Source organism: Ctenocephalides felis, unplaced genomic scaffold (assembly GCF_003426905.1).
Source record: "Ctenocephalides felis isolate EL2017-DRISC unplaced genomic scaffold, ASM342690v1 CF-g0.4_SCAFFOLD_01886, whole genome shotgun sequence".
Classification (NCBI taxonomy): Eukaryota; Metazoa; Arthropoda; class Insecta; order Siphonaptera; family Pulicidae; genus Ctenocephalides; species Ctenocephalides felis.
Genome location: NW_020538040.1, coordinates 79,273,940 through 79,293,995, shown reverse-complemented (window position 1 = coordinate 79,293,995; position 20,056 = coordinate 79,273,940). Strand labels below are relative to the sequence as shown.

At 27.0% G+C, this 20,056-nt stretch overlaps 4 protein-coding genes across 7 annotated transcripts; 1 reads left to right on the top strand and 3 right to left on the bottom strand.

Moving 5' to 3' along the window:
- Window positions 1-596: 596 nt before the first annotated feature.
- Window positions 597-12,445, bottom strand: LOC113376526 (exportin-7). 2 transcript variants are annotated; one of them, XM_026616476.1, is made up of 22 exons: window positions 12,291-12,445; window positions 11,856-11,951; window positions 11,620-11,765; window positions 11,400-11,565; window positions 11,101-11,330; window positions 9,071-9,170; window positions 8,702-8,917; window positions 8,337-8,483; window positions 8,104-8,276; window positions 7,847-8,040; window positions 7,681-7,787; window positions 6,016-6,224; window positions 5,790-5,934; window positions 5,578-5,725; window positions 5,334-5,490; window positions 4,308-4,498; window positions 3,794-4,005; window positions 3,596-3,734; window positions 2,410-2,487; window positions 2,016-2,068; window positions 1,575-1,834; window positions 597-794 (listed from the first exon to the last, which is right to left on the bottom strand). In XM_026616476.1, exons 1-22 carry the CDS (start codon window positions 12,303-12,305, stop codon window positions 698-700), a joined length of 3,279 nt encoding a protein of 1,092 aa, XP_026472261.1. In that variant the 5' UTR covers window positions 12,306-12,445; the 3' UTR covers window positions 597-697. The 2 variants fall into 2 exon arrangements, with proteins under 2 accessions (XP_026472261.1, XP_026472262.1); XM_026616477.1 differs by lacking the exon at window positions 2,016-2,068 and having other exon boundaries at window positions 2,336-2,487; window positions 3,794-4,001; window positions 4,304-4,498.
- A 516-nt stretch (window positions 12,446-12,961) lies between these two features.
- LOC113377755 (mesencephalic astrocyte-derived neurotrophic factor homolog) lies at window positions 12,962-14,758 on the top strand. The gene is made up of 4 exons (XM_026618168.1): window positions 12,962-13,160; window positions 13,293-13,417; window positions 13,684-13,825; window positions 14,592-14,758. Exons 1-4 carry the CDS (start codon window positions 13,076-13,078, stop codon window positions 14,756-14,758), a joined length of 519 nt encoding a protein of 172 aa, XP_026473953.1. The 5' UTR covers window positions 12,962-13,075.
- Window positions 14,759-15,294: 536 nt separating this feature from the next.
- On the bottom strand, window positions 15,295-16,410 carry LOC113378035 (protein PRR14L-like). 3 transcript variants are annotated; one of them, XM_026618546.1, is made up of 3 exons: window positions 16,374-16,410; window positions 15,842-15,952; window positions 15,295-15,781 (listed from the first exon to the last, which is right to left on the bottom strand). In XM_026618546.1, the coding sequence occupies exons 2-3, from the start codon at window positions 15,874-15,876 to the stop codon at window positions 15,307-15,309; spliced, it is 510 nt and encodes a 169-aa protein (XP_026474331.1). In that variant the 5' UTR covers window positions 15,877-15,952; window positions 16,374-16,410; the 3' UTR covers window positions 15,295-15,306. The 3 variants fall into 3 exon arrangements, with proteins under 3 accessions (XP_026474331.1, XP_026474329.1, XP_026474330.1); XM_026618544.1 differs by lacking the exon at window positions 16,374-16,410 and adding an exon at window positions 16,252-16,355; XM_026618545.1 differs by lacking the exon at window positions 16,374-16,410 and adding an exon at window positions 16,030-16,230.
- A 1,618-nt stretch (window positions 16,411-18,028) lies between these two features.
- LOC113377629 (vacuolar protein sorting-associated protein VTA1 homolog) lies at window positions 18,029-19,527 on the bottom strand. Its single transcript, XM_026618003.1, has 5 exons — window positions 19,122-19,527; window positions 18,791-18,948; window positions 18,648-18,722; window positions 18,434-18,540; window positions 18,029-18,370 (listed from the first exon to the last, which is right to left on the bottom strand). Exons 1-5 carry the CDS (start codon window positions 19,451-19,453, stop codon window positions 18,221-18,223), a joined length of 822 nt encoding a protein of 273 aa, XP_026473788.1. The 5' UTR covers window positions 19,454-19,527; the 3' UTR covers window positions 18,029-18,220.
- Window positions 19,528-20,056: the final 529 nt, after the last annotated feature.

Below are 20,056 nucleotides of genomic sequence, written 5' to 3'. Positions count from 1 at the left end.
ATCCCATGTCTTATTCTAGTGAGATGTAGTCAATCTTAAAATCTCCTTTGAATACACATCAAATAATACCAGTTTTATTAAAATAATAAATGAATTTTATAAACTTTATTAATTTGCATGATCAATTTAGTTTTAAATTTTTGGAGTTTTAATGCAACTTATTACATAAAATGTAATATCGAAAAAACTAAATAGGGGATAAAATTTAATATCATATATACAAATTTTATTTAATAAGTATATACACAATTATTTGAACTACATCAGAATGATCTTCAGATAACCGGACGCTAAGTGAAACTTAGCACATTTTATTATATTATCTTTTTACAAATGCAAGTAATGTTTAACATTATTTTTATATATATTACATAAAAATAATTTAAAAGAAACTGGCTATATATAAAAAATTGAATAAACAATGTTTCATAATATTTAACAATCAAATTAAAATATAATCTAAGTATTCACATTGTTGGCAAATTTTCATAGAAAATTTTTCAATAGTGTATAGATGTATGTATACATATATATATATACATACATATACATATACATGTTACGAATGTTCATTATATATATAAATATTTGTTTGGTTTTTTTTTTATATTTCATATCATATATAAATATCATTAAAAATAAATCACTACATTGTACACAAAACATCAACTGTTTTTAATATACTTTTACATTTTAGCTAAGATGTCATCATGTCACTCACACTTGAATTTATATTTGGACCTTTCAAGGAATCATTAATATCACGTCTAAACATTGATAAATTCTGAGTAAACCTGAAATGACAAAATAAAATATCAAATAACATAGTAAAAACAAGATTAAATAGTAAAAAAAAATTTTTGATTATTACAACTTAATTAATTAATTAAATTTTGAAAAGTTTACAATTCATATTTAAATAAAATTATATTTAGTACAAAAAAATTAAAAAATTAAAAAATACCCTGCAAAAGTTTGGACTCACTTAGGAAAATCATTGTCTTTTTTATTCATCACTTTATTTATAGCTCTCCTTAGACAGTTTAATGTACATATTGATATAGAAAAACATTTTAAGAATGATTTTTGAGCGGTTTCTTTAAATTCTCATTTATTTATTGTAGATATTTCTGTTAATTTTCGAAATCTTATAAAATGTACAATGTTACAAACTATCACTTTGAATTACATTAACTATTTTTTTGAACTCAAATTAACTTTTACTTGATGCATCATCATTTAAAAATGCGCGTCAATGACTTCAAATCGAAAGGCCAACTCATTGATGAAAAACGGCTGGATTGATTTTTTTCGTTTTTTCCACAAAAATTAAAAAATATCACATGTAAATGTTTTTAACTCATAAATTTAATGTAATTCTCAGCAAATCTGTTACATTAAACTGTCTGAGAATGGTGAATAAAGTGATGAATAAAAAAGACAATGATTTTCCCTAAGTGAGTCCAAACATTTGCAGGGTAGTGTATTTGCAGGGTAGTTTTTAAAAAACATATCATGGCTAAAGGTCAGATTGGTAAATACAAAAATAAAAAAAATATAGAAAAAAGTAATACCTATCTCTATTTTTAGTCAATAAATTCCTTTCAATCCCCTCCATCAAATTATCAAACCACTGTGCCATGGCAGCTTGCTTATCTCTAGGCTGTTGGGCAATCAAATTTGCTCGCATTTCATTAAAGAAATCCTCGTTAAGAAGTATTAACCCAAGTAAAGGACGTGACATTGACCACTGATTCCGACAATCCTCAAACATAATAATATGTAATACAGTAGATAAAATCTGGCGTAATATGTCCGGATGCATTTCTAAAACCTAAATAAGAAATGAAATACATGTTAAATGTAATAGCATTGCAAACAAAAAAAGTGCAAGCTGATGACTATAAAAACTGTGATAATAATACATAATATTTATCATACTATATGAATGAGAACTACTTAATTCAGTAGTGCATACATATTAACAAAACAAAAGGTGATAAAACTTTTGTTACCTTCAAAAAAGTATTTTCTGCAATTCGTTTCTTCTTATTAGGAAAGGCGCATGCTGAAATTTCATAGCAAATTTTAATAAAACTATTCTTATAACTTAAAAATAGATGTTTAATGTTAAACCTACCTTATGAAGATTTAATTGATTACTTAAATCTAAATCAAAATGATTATATACAGATTTTGGGTTGAAATGTATAATAAAATATTATATTTTATGAATACCAAATATATTTAATTTTGAAGGAATAAACTTGTTTGAAAATAATATATTAACTTTCTTGGTTTTAATTAAACAGTTCAATGATTCCTACAACATGACTTGTAGTCTAATAAGATATAGATAAGCACTTTTATTATGCCAATATTGAATTACTTTGGTTTGTGATGACATACCTTTCATTGTAAGTTGTTTGAACAGAAAAGTAACAATAAAATCCAATGTTGCACAGCAACCGGTACATATTAAAGTATCTGTAAAATATAATTACAATTGCTATCAATAAATTTATGTCATATGTATGTATGTATATATGTATATATGTATATATATATATATATATATATATATATATATATATATAGTTAAAAAATAAACTATGAATATCTTTCAAAGCAACTCAAAAAGGACTGCAAACATATTAATGTATAAAAACATATATAAAGACACACACACACATATATATATATATATATATATATATATATATATATTCAGGGTGGTCCTTAATATAGACATTTTTGAATTTCCTTGCTCCCTGGGTGAAATTTCGTGTCATTTTTTATTGAAAATTCTACACTCTTGAAGATTTTTGAAATTTTTTTCATTCTATTTCCATACAAAACTTTGATTGAATTGCACTATCTAAAAGACAATATTAAGAGCTGAAACTTTCAGAGAATTGTTTTTTATCAATTTGGAACCATTTGAAACCTTGGGAGCAAGGAAATTTGAAAAAGTCCATATCAAGGACCGCTCTAATATATATATATATATATATATATATATATATATATATATATATATATATATATATATATATATATATATATATATATATATATATTGTATTCAATAAGAACCCAGTAATCAGAGAACTATTTTACAGAGCTGTAACCAATAATCTAATTTGTTAGATCATATAGCACTGTCATAAGCTTCTCATCATCTGAACTTTTTGTAAAAATAAATTGCTGCAACTTGTCTGAAAAAGCCAGATTTAACAGAAAACAATGCAGGTCAGAAATATAAATACTTTAAAAGCATGAACATATGCATAACACATATTAAGTGATATAAAAGAGCTGAATGTTAAAATTAAGCATTTTTGTTATATGCAAATACAAATGCTGTAACTAGCACCATGTAGTTATAAGCACATAATATATATATATATATATATATATATATATATATATATATATATATATATATATCTGTGTATGTAGAATATAAATACATAATGCAAGTTTTATTAGAAAGATGATATGATTTGTATCCAATATAAAAATAAAAACATATTTTGCAGTCCGTATTTGCACCTCCAACCTGTATAGTTGCTGTACAATGTAATATGCTGACCTAGAGCTGTCAATCCTTCCGAAATACTGCCCAGAATATATAAGAAAACTTGAGGTTCTAATGTAGATAGGAATGACATATGATCCTGTGCAAGACATTCTAACAAAACATAATATGTTTGTGATAATTTAGGATATTCCTGAAAAATATGTTCATTAAATATGCATATTATTGGTATATTATATTGTTACTACTCACTAATAAGTCTGATTGAGGTATTGATAAAAGAAGCTTTATAAATATGTTTAATGCATTATCTAAAGCATCATCTCCATATAGCCTGAACACTCCAAAATTGACATAGCTTCCACATAGAGCTGCTTTGAGCATTGAGAAACAGACTGATATACCTTTCAACTTTAATGGGTACATTTGCTCTTTAGGTACATCTAGAGTAAGAATTCTACTTCCTGCAATAATAGTAACTAAATAATTATCTATGATGATCGATGATTTTATTTTTTTAATGACTTGCTTTCTAAAGTTTGTCAAATAATTCTAATTCAATTAAAAACTCATGAATGCTAATTATATGATAAACGACTAGCAAAAAATTATTATCATTGAGCACATTCAAATTAACTTCTTTTTAAGGAAATACTCAAATAACTTAAATTAAATCCACTGTTTCTGCTATAAAAGAATATACCTATACACATTCCTAAAAATCATTAATAATTATTAATATTAAACTAATTATATTTAAACTTACCATAACCACATATGACTTTGCTAGCTTCTCTAAATAAAAGTATACCATTGGGAGAAGAAACATCAAATTGTAATCTTTGTGACCGGTTTTGAACCAATTCAGCAAATAATTTAAGTATTGGTGTCGTAACATTTGCATCATGACACCAAATTTCAATTGCACTTAATAATATAGAAGTATATCTAGGATATCTAAGGCAGTGAATAGGAAATTATAAAATGAAATATTCATTATACAATGTAAACCACTAAATGAAGGCTAGAATTAATTAGAATAAATGTAAAAAAAAAAATTTAGAATAAATTTAAAAAAAAAATTATGTTTTTTATTGAAGTTATGCCTGGTTATTATATATATATATATATATATATATATATATATATATGATTTAGTAGTTAATTTTGATGTTGAAATATATGAGTGAGTTCTTGAGGGCGATACATCAAACAAAGAAAAGCCAAAGATTTATAAAATAATCTTTATTTCCAAACGTTTCGACATTCAATTTAATGTCATCATCAGTGGATATTACGTTGGTTAGTTACATATAGAGAAGTGTACACAGCACTAAAGATTTGGCACTAACATTTATACAACTAACTTGTCAGCACTATGCATTTTTTTATATAATTTTTTTGTATGATGTAAACAGAAAAATGATAGTTTTATTGAACAAAAGTTTTTATTGTTTGTTGAAAGTTTTATTGTTCAATAAAACTATCATTTTTCTGTTTACATCATACAAAAAAATTATATAAAAAAATGCATAGTGCTGACAAGTTAGTTGTATAAATGTTAGTGCCAAATCTTTAGTGCTGTGTACACTTCTCTATATGTAACTAACCAACGTAATATCCACTGATGATGACATTAAATTGAATGTCGAAACGTTTGGAAATAAAGATTATTTTATAAATCTTTGGCTTTTCTTTGTTTGATGTATCGTCCTCAAGAACTCACTCATATATATATATATATATATATATATATATATATATATATACAGGTAATTTTTTTTAAGGATACATCCAATCAAAAAACATCATATAGGTAGATTTAGTATTAAACGCAAAAGCAAGTCCTCGCAAGTCACGTGCTAACCCTATTAATACTTTTTTGGTATTCTCGGCAGCATAAATAGCATCCCCTTGAGTCATGTGCGTGGCAATACTCTCAAAAGATGCTGTTCAAAAAAGAAAGTTAAAATAATAATAAATCTATATTCAATTTTATTAAAAGTACAACATTCAAGTAGCAACTACAAAGTAACCTGTCAAAGGCACCATGAAAGATAAAAAACGATCTTCCTCCTCGCCTAAATCAACCATAAGCAAACGTCCTAAAGAAGTGTAAAACATACTTCGGCATCTCATTTCGCTAACTGCAACACTTCCACCAAGGAAAGGAAAATGTTCACTCTAAATAAAGCAATTAATAAAAATCATGCACTATAAATGACAAAAATAGAAATAATGTAATTACCGTATGATTATTTAAAATAAACTGTACTTCTTCCAACTTCACTAATTTCCTTGCACAACTATATCCGACAGATAGATCATTCAGCAAATTCAATGTTTTACTAATAATTTGTTCACTTCGCCCCCAGTATTTTAAATTAGTTATACTAAAAAATAATTAGTTTAGATTTATCATATTTCATATTAAAACTGTTCTAATAATTAATCACATCTTATTTAATACCAACATTTTTCTTATAAATACGGACAAAACCATAGCATCATCAGATAAACCTAACACCTCAGATAATCGGCGATATACTTTAGAATTTTTTTGTACTTGATCACCTACATATATTTTACAGAACTTCTCAAAAAAACTCATCATTGCTAATTCCAATTTTTCACAGCCACCTTGCGATAAACGTGAATCCGTTAGATTCATCAGTTGTAACACCTGCAATTTTTTTTACAAAATGTCAATATAACACACTGCTTTAAAGATAAAATCAGATCAAATAGAACTTGATACATTATTTGATACAATTACTATTATTAGATGATTTTTAACACTATTTTGTACACATTTAAATTAATTTCCAGCTATGGCTAATAAATTTGGATTTTACTTTCATATACCACATACATATCTATATACATATAGCGATACCCCTCACGACGTACGCCTCGAACAATAGACGTAGCGCATAACAAACTTTTTTTTCGCTCGCGACACAACATACTCAACATATGTTGCTCAAATTAATTTAAAGAGTGATCTTCAATGATCTCGTTATTGGGTACTTCACATTCACACCCCAAAGATCTTGAGTAGATTTTGAAAGTGGATGATCAAAAACCAAAGAAGAAAAGACTAGTCAGCAGATTTCTAGTGCGTAAAGTCCAAAGGACTTTTTGGTCAAATGGAAAGTAGTGCAAAAATTAGTAAATGTTTACTTTTTGAACATAAGGCTAAGAAGATCAAAAATTTGTACAATGATAAGCTTGCCAATCATTTGTGGAAGGCCTTAAGAAATAAAAATATTTTTTTAAATATCTTATAATCTTTAAATATATTATGTGTAAAATATATGTTATTTTTTATGAACATATTTCAAAGAACACAACAAATTAATTTTATTTTCATGTATTTGTATGGAAAAACTCATGACGTATAGAAAACTTTTCATATAAGAAACTTTCTTCCAAAACGAATTAAGTACGTATAGCAATAATTCTTTGTATTATTAACTTACCGAAGGAGAAGTATTAACTTACCGAAGGAGAAAATACGCCTGGACCGATTTCAGAAATTTAAAAGCCATTTGATATATCTCAATGAGGACTACCGTTTGTCAGTTTTGTGCGACGATCTGCCAAGCCGTGGAAAAGAAATTTAAGCCGATTTTTATGGAACTTTTTTTGGCGATATATATCATGGTCTTATAGAACTTACTGAAATATTAAGGCCTTACAACAAGTAGTTTCATTTTATAAAATCAAAGTTTGAGAAAATGGGTAGTTTTTTTGACTTTTGTTAGAATTAAAATTAGACGATTTACTTGGTATAACAATAGCGTACTTAGTCTTAATGAACATACTAAACCATTAAAGTCCCATGGGAACTGGTTCAATTATAAAAATTATTGATTTGTGCTTTTAGAAAATACTCCAAGTTAACGTGTTCGTTTGTTTTAAAATATGTGTAATAAATCCATTCGGAATACTTTGAATCACTCATAAATTAATTTATTATTTATATATTAAGTCAATTATTTACATATATTGGGAAGTTCATGTAACTTGCCTCAAGGCAAAATACCAACTAGTTAAATTTATTATTCCCTAACAATAATATTATAATATTATATACATGTATATACTCTTTAAACAAAACATTTGAGTAATCTTACCCTACAGACAAGCTCACCATCCATCGCATCATGTTCTTCGGCGGTATTAAAGGCAACTCTACCCCCAACAGATGCTCCAATTATGTAAACTAGCCACGTCAGCTTTCCTACAATAAATTGAATATGTATATGCATACATATAGATACATACACAAAATGTATATACCTTCTTGTATAAGAACATCCATTTGAGCAGGGGCTGGATTAGTCAAAAGTTCTTGATAAGTTCTTGCAGATTGATCAAACAACTGAACTAATAATGAGCATGTCTTTTGGTATTCACAACGGCCAATTATAGATAACTGTTCTAATTGTTGTCGCACCATGCCCAAATCATCCAAAGGATCTTCTAAACCTTCCCTATTGAAATAAAATAATATGAAATTCACAATAAGCACAAAATAAAATTAGCTTTTAAAATACCTTACAACAACTGCAACACTTTCCAATCTGGATGTGATGTAAGCATTTGTTACTTCTGGTGTGTATGTATCTAATAAATGAGGTTCAGTAGCTTTTACATATGGAACACTAGCTACCATGCGTTGCCATAATGACAGCAAGTAATGGACACTGTTTGGTGCAAACTGCCACATCTAAAATAAATTAAATTAATGATTTACAGATATATTACACACACATTACTGTAATATTACCTGCAGGCTCTGGACTGTGAATTCGGCAATAAGTTGAATTGCTTCAGGGTAATTCTCAACCATTACTAATTCACCAAGTTGGTAATTACTTTTCAGGCGTGCAAGAAGTCTACAAAATTCGTGATAATTCCCAGGATCGCTTAAGCCCTATAACATAATTATGCAATAATAGCATACTACACCCCTAAAAACTAAAATACTATCATCAAAAATAACTTTACTTATTATATTTGTTGTAAAAAAAATAATTATAAAGAATGTGTTATAGCAATTCAACTAACTTGGCAATGATGATAAATATTCATTTTCATTATTTAATGTAATTAATTAAACAATACAATGAATATGCGAAAAAGTAACAATACCTGTGGATTTTGAAGTATGTGCTTCACGCCATTAACTAGATGAGTTAAAAATTTTGATCTTTCATTATTGGAAAATAATGATCTACGAACTGAGGCAATTTGAACCAAACAAGAAAGCGCCATAGTGCTCAAAGTAGTTGGTAAAGTACGATACAAATCGAAAAATAATTTTAAGGTGGTAAAATCCAAAAAAGCCGGCCTCCAACTAGTTGGAATCTGAAAAATAGCTTTGCGTCAAATAATGCTTAAAAAATTCTAAAACCTAGCAACTAGATTGTTTATTATACAAACACAATTATATATATATATATATATATAATATATATATATATACATACATACATCTGAGAATATACTAGAATTCTTTACCTGAACAGTGCAAAGATCATCTGAAGATTCATCTGTAGAGGTTCCTATGAAATCAAAATTTAAACAATTTTGGGCTAAATGTAGTAATTGAGTCATAAGCCTGCAAAATTATAATATTTAATTATTTGATTATATAACAATATAAATATAACTTTGTTGCAAATATACACATAAACAATATATCATCATAAATAAACAGCCACATCCATATAAATGTATATATATATATATATATATATATACACATATATATATATATATATATATATATACATACACATATATACACACACACACACTACATTCTTGTTTTACACTATTTTTTTAATAACGTTGAAATGTTGCAAAAATGCTGTATCAATTAATCTTTTCCAAGATAAAGCTTGTTTAATTAACTCATGTATATATATATATATATATATATATATACACTTGATATAATTTTATAGTTACAGTAATAATTTATCGAAAATAGTGTAAAGAATGTAGTGTTTCTTAATATAAACAAATATATGTATTTATATACATACACATATTTAAACATTCATTCAAGTGCAATACAGCTATAATGAGTTTTCATTAATCAATAATTTTGTAGCAGTTAATTGCAAATTATGTTTGACTTAAGCGTTTGTAATTATTATTTTACTATATAGAAAAAAATGATATTGTAGTGTATGGATAGTAATTCAATAATCTAGATAGCAGGTCTCCAAATTCTTCAAATAAACATTCTTAAATTTATATTAATTGTTAACATCAGTATCAGATTTATCTTTTTCTATCATGATATACATAATATTTTGATACACTTATAAAAACAATATGAAGTAAATCTATCAAACTTCTTACAAAAAGTAAGTTTTTAAAATAACATTAACAAACATAAGATATGTCAAATAAACATCAATTGTATAGAAATTCTCGTAATACAATAAAAATACTTTAATACTATGTATTTATAGTTTACGATATTTGGCTTATAATTAGTAGGACTAATTACTTTTTAACTGTAACGGTCGAGACGTTATAGGCAAGAATATTATTGCTTCATTAGAATGATATTTGTTGAATATAAAAAATAAGCATTTTATAGTCAACAACCGATAATGTACTTTCAATCAATATTATTTCACATGAATATACATTAAACTTGAAATGTAATACTATAAAAATTAAGATGTATGGATAGTTCTACTGTAATGAATATTAGTTAAATACTATCCCATTCTATAACAATAACTTAAAGATCTTAAATATGTTAACCAGGTTTAATAAGAATAAGCAATCATAGTTTCATTATCAACAAGCAAAATAATGACATAAAATTTAATATATGAAACAAATACATGCATGATGTAACCACAATAGTTACTATTTTAAAATAAGTCAAAGCATTACTACAAAATAAGCAAAGCAACAATACTACAGTCAGTATCATATTTATCAGTTAACTACTGTAAAAAACTACTTGACACAAATAGTGATCAGATTAGGAATTGACAAATCGAGTAGTAATCTTACCACATAATTTAAATTAATCAGAGTAAATAAGGACAATTATTGTGAAATAAATTACATAATTTGTAAAAATAAAACTGCTGAATAAACAGGGTGAATTATATGTCAAATTCAATAAAGAATTTCTACTCGATCATGCATAAAAATAATTTATTTGATAGTTTGCTAACAAACTATTTCTAACTGAATTTACAATGTGTAAATTTGAATTTTACAATTGTAAAAAAATAAAAGACAAACCTAATTCTTCAGATAAACACATTTTATACATTTCAGATGTAAAATTTTGTAGATTTATTTCACAATTGTATATCCTCTATCTTATTAATTCTTATTATTCTTTAATGAAAAGTTTTACCTATTTACTGCATACATGATTTATAGAATGCATATGGGTTTTACATTCCTATTACAACCACAGTGATATATAGACACACATATATAAGTTGCACTGCACTCACACAAACACATCACTGTCTAATCTTAGTGCAAAGTAATAATTTATTAACCTATATTGTTTTTCATGATTATAATTCAGCTCATCGCGATTTTCAAGAGCATTGCCCAATAAAGAGCAAGCTAGTCGAAACATTTCAAAGAGTTGGGAATCACGAAATGAACTTGCAATCTTTCTATGTTTAGTTAGAGATCTATTTGCATCCGCATCTGATATTTGATTCATTTCACTTGTTAATTCGGACAATAACTGTACTCCTATCATACAATGTTCTACAGAGCCCTAAAATGCAAGAAGTGAGTAGGCAAAATAAATAATGACATAAACCATACAATATGTTTATAAACAAACCTGTAAAAAACTAGTAACATTAGCAACAACATTTCTAAACACAAACTCTTCTTTGTAACTATCAAACCAACCAAGTTTACTAATTCTAGCAAATAAAGTTACAAGTGCTTGAATTACAAAGCTTTGTAACTTCGGCCGTGTTGCTAAGTAATTGAGTACATAATTCCTAAAAAATCAGAGGATATATTTATTTCTTAATAAATATTTTATTCTAAAAAACCTTATATCAAGTCTCTGCTGCAAACTTAATCCTTGTGCACTACGAGATACCAATTTAGTTAAGGTAGTTGCAGCTAAAAGTTGAGCATAGCATGAATCACCACGATCCAAGAGTAGTTGACATTTAGCCAAAGTATTGGGTCCCTCCTACAAATATAAAATAATGGTAAGTAAAAAGAAAATTATACAATATTACAAGGCCAATTAATTTATACATATAAATTAAAAAAGATATACCTGAAATATAACTAATGCCTTTTCAGCATCAGTTCGAACAGTAGAATCCTGTGACTCATAAAGCTGTTTACACAGCAATTCTAATTGTTGGACTTCCTGCAACAAATTTTCTATTATAATAAAATTTATTCAGTGTATTTCTTGTTTACATACATACTATATACAATTAAATTAAAAACAAAATTAATTTTTAAGCATAAATATTTGTAACTCAATATTCTATTTATTTATCAAACATATGATATATTCAATATTCAATATTGATATTGAACAAATATTATCCACAAAAAATTAAGTGAGGAAAATTTGTAATAATAATTAGTTAACGCATCTGATGCCTCGGACAAAATATATTCATTGGATGAAGAGCATTAAGTAAAAATCAATGAAAGTCAGCTAAAAGTTTATTCTGCATTAATTTACAATTAAATTTACCTGCTCATCAGCCATTTTTGCGGTAACTATCAACTAATGGCAAGTTTTTGTAATTTCAACTTTCAACACAAATTAAATATTATTATGTTTGTGGTTCCATCTGCTGCCTAAAGTATCAATTTTGTTTTTGAATGGCATTAGCATAGATAAATAAGCATTAGAATTGTGGCATCACGGCATCACATTGCGCAAAGTGTACCGAAACATGTTTGCAACATAATCATGTGAAATCATAAAAAATAGATCGAAAACACCATAGATAAATAAGCATAAATAGATCGCTATGTCTGGCCATTTGACGTTACCTCCATTTTAGTTTATGCAGCGATATGACAGCACTTGTACAATATATAAATTAACCGCTGGTATTATTCTTAGATGTGGTTTGCATACGCAATTCAGTATAAGAAAACCTAAATAATTTCTTATATTGGAAATGAGAACAAAACATACAATGCACAAAATATATTTTCAAATATATCACAAACATATTTTTACAAAGCATATTTTTACAAAGAAAGTAAGTTTCATAAGGTAACTACAGATGGCTACAGAGTAAAATTGCTACATAATAATTACATAAGGTACCTACAGATGGATACAAGGTAACATAAAGTTGTTATCTTAATCTAAAAATCACAGGAAGCTGGTCGTCTAATTATACAATTACTGGTAATATATGGAAGTATAAAATGTAAACGTAGGATATATATGACTTGGTAACGTCAGACAATTTAGGAATTTTATGTCATATAAAATTATTATAATTTGTAAAGTTGCAAAAAATGTCAAGTAAATATTTGTATTTAGCACTGATGTGCTTTATTTGCGTGTGTTGTTGTTATTCATTGAAACCCGGTGAATGTGACGGTGGGTAATACTTTTGTATAGGTTAGATATAAATGTTTTATTTGTTCCATTTTCATTACTTGTTCTAGAATTTATTGTAAATAAATTGGTAAAAATGTATTTATATTATAGTTTGCTTACCTATATTTTCAGTGTGCATTAAAACGATAGAAAAATTTTCTAAAGCACTGCCAGAATCATCCAAAAAAGACACAAAGCTTATTGAAGAAGAGTTTAAACAATTTTGCAAAGGAACTAAAAATAAAGAAAATCGATTTGTAAGTGTTTTATGACAAATTATTCGTTTTTGGTATTATTAATAAAAATATTTTAGTTTGCTCAATAAAGATTATATTTATTTATTAATATTTATAAAACATTTTTATTATCTTTTTTTCCTTCAATCATCAATTAACAATGTTTTATTTGTACAAATTAACAAAATATGAATAAACCTGCAGTTTTTTTACTAATGGAAAGTTATGTATTAATAAATGTGCATTAAAATGTTTTCTGATAATATTAACTATTATTGTTATTTTAGTGTTACTATTTAGGAGGTCTACCTGAGTCGGCAACTGGAATTTTGACAGAATTATCTAGGCCCTTGTCTTATAATTTACCGGCAACTAAAATTTGTGAAAGACTAAAGACAAAAGATCAACAAATTTGCGAATTAAGATTTGGTAAAATATCATATTGATTGAAATTTTTATAGCTTTTTAGCTCTTAAATATGAATTATATATATATATTAGGGTGGTCCTTAAAATGGTCATTTTCGAATTTCCTTGCTCCCAGGGGCTCAAATGGTTCCAAATTGATAAAAAACAATTCTCTGAAAGTTTTAGCTCTTAATATTAACGTTTAGATAGAGCGCAATTCAATCAAAGTTTGTATGGAAAGAGCATGGAAAAATTTTTGAAAATTAAAAAAAAATGTTTTAGGTGTAACTTAGTGACAAATGAATGAGTTTTATTCATTCATTTGTTCGCTAAATTACATTTAAAAAACATTTTTAAAATTTTTGAAAAATTTTCCATGCTCTTTCCATACAAAACTTTGATTGAATTGCGCTCTATCTAAACGTTAATATTAAGAGCTAAAATTTTCAGAGAATTGTTTTTTATCTATTTGGAACCATTTGCGCCCCTGGGAGCAAGGAAATTCGAAAATGACTATTTTAAGGACCACCCTAATATATATATATATATATATATATATATATATATATATATATATATATATTAAATATTGAATATGAACAATACAAAATTCAGATTTTTAACACACAATTAATTACCAAATAAAGTTAAAAATCTGAGTGTTGTATTGTTCATATTTAACATTTAATATTTGTTCCACTCATATCACAAAATTCTATAATATATATATATATATATATATATATATATATATATATATATATACTAAGTAGAATATTTATTTTCAGATGTACAAATTGATCTAGCTACAGTGGATCTGAAGAAGATTAAAGTACGAGAACTTAAGAAAATACTTATGGATTGGGATGAATCATGTGAAGGATGTATTGAAAAATCAGATTATATTAAACGTATAGAAGAATTAAAACCAAAATATATGCGTGAAGAACTATAAATGTAATGATTAGTTAAATTTTGAATAAATGGATTGTTTCAATTGATTTGTAGATAATTCATGAACTTTTTATATTTTCAAATTGGCATATTTTTTGAACAAAATTTATATAAATATTATTACATTCCCTTGAATATTTTTAATAAAGGTAATATATTTATTAAAACAGTCATTTATTTTTCTTATCAGAATGTCTCCTAATTAATATGATCAGCAAACAAATATTGTGAAAGTAATAAATAAAATGTTGTGATTTGATTTGATGCCATGGTGAAAAAACAGGAATTACTTATAATTTCAAGAGAGGACTAACACATATTGCATTAATACCCTAAATCATACATAAAAACTCTACTTAGTTATAATTTTATTTTTTTAGAATTTGACAATGGAATGCTTTCAAGTTTCTTTTTAACTTAAGAGTAGTGAGTATTTGATGAAGTTTTGTACAAAAGCATTCAGGATTCAGGTACAAAAACAAATTTGAATGTAAAAATATTATATTATTAGTATAGGATACAATTAAATATTCGTTAAGTTATAAAATGTCATTCTTCCTTTCCATCCAATGATGACAAATTTAATAGCAATTGCTCTTGAGATACACCTTTAAAACGATTTAGCTTTCCGAAAAACTTCTTTATTTTAGCCTTTCGTTTTTTTATTTTCCCATTCAATACACTACTAGATTCTAAATTTAATGATCTTCTTATTTTTCTGCCACCAATGTATATTATTTTATCAGCATTGCTATGTGGCTCCTCAAATATTGTTTCTAGACATGTGCTATGAGGTTTTTTGAAATTTTTGTTTGCACTTGTATAGAAAATTTTCAAGCGTTCTTCATCACTGAGATCTATTTTAATTTTTTTCGGTTCAGTCTTTACTCTACGTTTTAAACCATTGAGGGGTCTAACTTTCTTTCTTAGTACCATTTTTGATGACTCCTTTGATTCTTCATCTTTTCCATCCTGCGATGATAGTTGCAAGGACTGCATATAAGAATGTAAGGGCTCTTCAGGACTATAACAAAGATAGAAAGCATGTGAAATAAAAATGACACTTTGTATGAATTTTCCATACCTTTGACATTTGTTAGAATCGACTTCTTCCGCCATGTCACAAAGAAATGGGTCAAACTCTAAACTTCGCTGAGAAAACTTCGAAGCAGATGTTCAACAAAAAAAAATAGTACTACGAAAAAAACGACAATCTATGAAGTTTCACAAGTAGACAAATATTTTCATCGACATAGTGAGAATATACAGTACAATTTGATCGAAGTTGCTCTAAAAAATTGCTCATACATATAGTGTTTATATTTAATCAACTTCTGAAAGATTTATCACCAAAAAGTATCGTTGAAGTAATATCACTTGACTTCCGAATATATTAAAACCACGTTGAGCTATCAAGCCCTGTTTGTTTAAACCTCATACTTTTGAGCGGTATAACTACCCTATATACGACTGCTGTCTATGTATTTAACGTACAGAAATGTTTACCACAGCCACAGCATCGGTTTGGTTTGCATCGTGTATAGTTTGCACTTTTGAATGCAAGCTTAGGCCGCTTGCACGCACTACTCCTATTAACGTCAAATGTAATGACTCACCTCACGATGTCAGGTTGTCCGGGTCCAGTTATCATACAACAGAACCAGGCAAATTTCTCGTATCTTTCCTTCTTGAAAGGAATATTCGACAATAAATATTTTGAAAGAATATTCGAATATTCGAATAGTCGATTTAACCGATTGTAGAATGCCAAAACGATCATTTATTGTTTTTGGATGGATTTTATCCCGCGGACTCTTTTATACCGCGGTAACAATTTTCAAGTAATTTAAAATAAATCATTATGAAATTTAATTTATAATAAGATTTCATTAAATAACTATTTTATAGGTAAATCATAACCATGACTTCTCTAACATTTTATATTTAAACAGTGAGATCTGTCAGACTATTGGGGCTTTAGTTGCTTTAAATTTCTTTCTCTTATCCTTTTTGATTGAATAGGCAGTAATAACATTTTGAAGTAATTCTTTCTTTATTTCGATTTTTGAAGTAAAACTTCTTTAAGCGCGACTGGAGTGTACATCCGTACAAATGCAACGGAAGTTCGTTACTGTTCGTCATTCGTTATCGATGAGATCATTTCAATACGGGTCGATTGTGATTAGTTGTCGTGTATGTGAATAGAGATCTGTCGTTGTATGCATACCGGCATCAAAGTTGTATGCGTGTCGATATCAACAAGGAAACTCGCATAGATAAATAAACATTTTAAAGTTACATCGCAGTACAAATCTTGATTTAATGAAAAATGCCTGAATCAGAAGAATATTTTACCCTGTTTCTTGTTAATAATAAATAAATTAAATATTTGTGCCGTGTACTAAACGTAAGTTTATTAGTTAGAAATTATTTCTATATTATTCGTAGTTTTTATAAATCTTTGAAGTTATTAAAATGGAAAATATTTTTTAGGCAAGACAGATATTACCTGTTCAAAGAATGAGATTATATTGCCAGCTAAAAAGTAAAAAAGATACAAGCAGTCAATAAATGTATGTTAATTTTAATTACATAAAGTTCTTCAAGCACAATTACATGATGAATGAAGTTGCAAAAACAATATTTAGTTAGGCGTTGTTTAACATAATTCACTGTGTGAAGGAATATTATAGAATTCATTAATCAGCAATTACTTCATTTCTCTAATGAAGGTTCATTTCTAAATGCTAATTACAATGACAAACCGATCATGTCATATCTGAAGTATGACTTCAATTACATTATTGTTTTTAAATATTATACATATTTTAATGCTATTATAAATAGATATTTTATAATTTATTATTATATAAATGTGTATAATGGTTGACACTAATAAATGTGTGCATCACGAGTGTTACCATATTACTAATAAACATTATTCAAAATTGTTATATGATGTATTTATTTTTACTTAAAGCCATCTTGTACAGTAGCAAATAAGTTTTACTTCAATCGGATGTTAACCATTCGCGCACTCTTTTTTTTTACTGCTATTGTTACATATAACTTAAATTTTTCTAGCTTTAATGTTTATTTTGTGATCACAATTAGCATTGATATTGCAATACGATTGTATTGCTTTTTCAAATATGTATTTCATCTAATATAATTTAATTAACAGAAATTTTTAATGCAATGAAACAATAAATTTATTAGTAATTCTAAAGAGGAATTTTATCAGTAAAATATGCATGTGAAAACAACTTTATTCTATTTGAATTTTTTTATTTAAGCAAGCATGTTAGTATTGTTAAAAATAAAACAGTTGCTTGCAAATACTGGCATACATGTGTCACATATTAACTATAATTAAATGTTTATGCATTTATTTTATATATAACGTAAAATATATATTATTTTTTATAACAATATTTTCTTTTTAATTCGGTGAAAATTTTATTTAATCGCAATCACTTCCAGTTTGAAGCAATGTAAGTGCCTTTTGTAAATTTACAACTGCTGTTTTAATATCATCATAGCTTAAAGCTGAGCTGGCCCATTTACAATATTTTTGTGCTTTGGTTATTTGATCAGGTGTAAGACTTGCAGTCTATCAAAATAGAGAGGTTTTATATATAAGGATAAATCACAAAATTAAGATTAATATACATACTTCTCGATTATTAGTATCCTGCTGTTGAACTGGTTCCTCAAACGCTTTAAAACCTCCAATGTTTTCCTCCTGTGGTGTAGTATTAGAAACTGGTGGTGTTGTGGAACCTAATATATATATATATATATATATATATATAAATATATAATATATACATATATATATATATATATATATATATATTATTATCATTTTTAGAAAAACTAATTCATACCTGCAATAGGTAAAGTAGATGGGCCTGGCTCCGCAGACTCTTGATCAATGCCATCAGAATCAGAAGATACAGGGCCTATATTGAAATGTTTTTACATTTTATTTACACTATTTTATAGTTATTACGCATTCATCTCCATTTACCTGGTACAGGTGTTTCACCATTTTTCAAACATGTATGTATATATGCTGCTTTCCACTTAGCATATTTTCGATTTTGTAATACTTCTTCTGTTAGTTCACCAAAAACACTCAGAACATCAAATATTACACCAGCTGTATAAAATGCTTTGACAACATTCCTGACATAAAAATGAAATCTTGTTCATATTTCATTTATTTATTAATAATTGTTGAAAAAAATGATTATGATAAGCTTTTATTGAAAACTTATTTAATATATACTTATTATATTGAACATAAGGTTTAACTAAAATGGTATGAAATATTACATATAAGTACAGTAAGTACTCACTTCCCAAAATTTGCAGCTCTATCTTGTTTATCGGCATATAAAAATAACTTTAAAGCATAGTTTTCTAAATGAGCTTGTGCAGCCACTTCGTTAGTAACTGCTTCATTGTCAGCGTTTTGCTTTTTGCAGGTTTCTAACCAATCCATTAATGCCAATAATAAAGCAGTTTCTTCTTGAGATTTATTGGCTGTCAATTTCATACCGATTTGCAGCCCATACAGGCGACACCAATAACTTACAACTACGTCTCTCGTATCATGTTCCGAAGCAATTTTTAAATATTGCTGAATTGATTTTAATGTATTTGGACAAGGAGGAAAATTTATAGACATGCTGAATAATACAGATTAAACAAAAAACTCTTTAAAGCACAATGCACTGTTTAGTGTTTACTACTGTCAAAGCCTGTCAAAGATATGAAACAAGAGAACTGTCAAAAGACAACATCCCATTCGGGGTACGAGTGTTGGCACACACGGTAATTTTGCATGAGCACTGAGCAGCCATGAGCAACATTATTAATTGCTTCGTGAAAATATTTGATTACTAGTGGGGCGCATGGCATCGTGCCTTAAGGCAAATTGCTGGAACTTCCCGTACCAAAAATTATTTTTTTGAAAAAATTAGATTTTTGAGAAACTATAATTTTTTGAAAAAAAAATATTTTTTTGGAAAAAGGACTTTTTGAAAAAATATGTTGTCTTTATTTTGAAATATTTTGAAAGTTCTGAACTTGTTTTCAAAGCAATCGTACTGCTTTAACTGCATAGAGATGAAATATCGAAACGGCTAGACCTGCCTGTGCCAAAAACTAATCAGCACGTTTCCTTATCAACAGCAATCGAATGTTTTTTGAAAAATTGGTTAAACCATGTTCCCGAAATCCTCGACGAAAACTTGTATCCGCACACACACATTCATTCATTTTTTCTAAG

Coding starts and splice junctions, on each gene's coding strand:
- LOC113377629 (XM_026618003.1), bottom strand. CDS start 19,453: ATGTCTATAAATTTTCCTCCTTGTCCAAATACATTAAAATCAATTCAG. Junction 18,949..19,121: donor AGAGCTGCAAATTTTGGGAA/GTGAGTACTTAC, acceptor TTTTTATGTCAG/GAATGTTGTCAAAGCATTTT. Junction 18,723..18,790: donor TGGTGAAACACCTGTACCAG/GTAAATGGAGAT, acceptor ATTTCAATATAG/GCCCTGTATCTTCTGATTCT.
- LOC113378035 (XM_026618546.1), bottom strand. CDS start 15,876: ATGGCGGAAGAAGTCGATTCTAACAAATGTCAAAG. Junction 15,782..15,841: donor GATTCTAACAAATGTCAAAG/GTATGGAAAATT, acceptor TCTTTGTTATAG/TCCTGAAGAGCCCTTACATT.
- LOC113376526 (XM_026616477.1), bottom strand. Junction 11,331..11,399: donor ATGTTACTAGTTTTTTACAG/GTTTGTTTATAA, acceptor CTTGCATTTTAG/GGCTCTGTAGAACATTGTAT. Junction 7,788..7,846: donor GGATGTTCTTATACAAGAAG/GTATATACATTT, acceptor AATTTATTGTAG/GAAAGCTGACGTGGCTAGTT.
- LOC113377755 (XM_026618168.1), top strand. CDS start 13,076: ATGTCAAGTAAATATTTGTATTTAGCACTGATGTGCTTTATTTGCGTG. Junction 13,161..13,292: donor GAAACCCGGTGAATGTGACG/GTGGGTAATACT, acceptor CTATATTTTCAG/TGTGCATTAAAACGATAGAA. Junction 13,826..14,591: donor AATTTGCGAATTAAGATTTG/GTAAAATATCAT, acceptor ATTTATTTTCAG/ATGTACAAATTGATCTAGCT.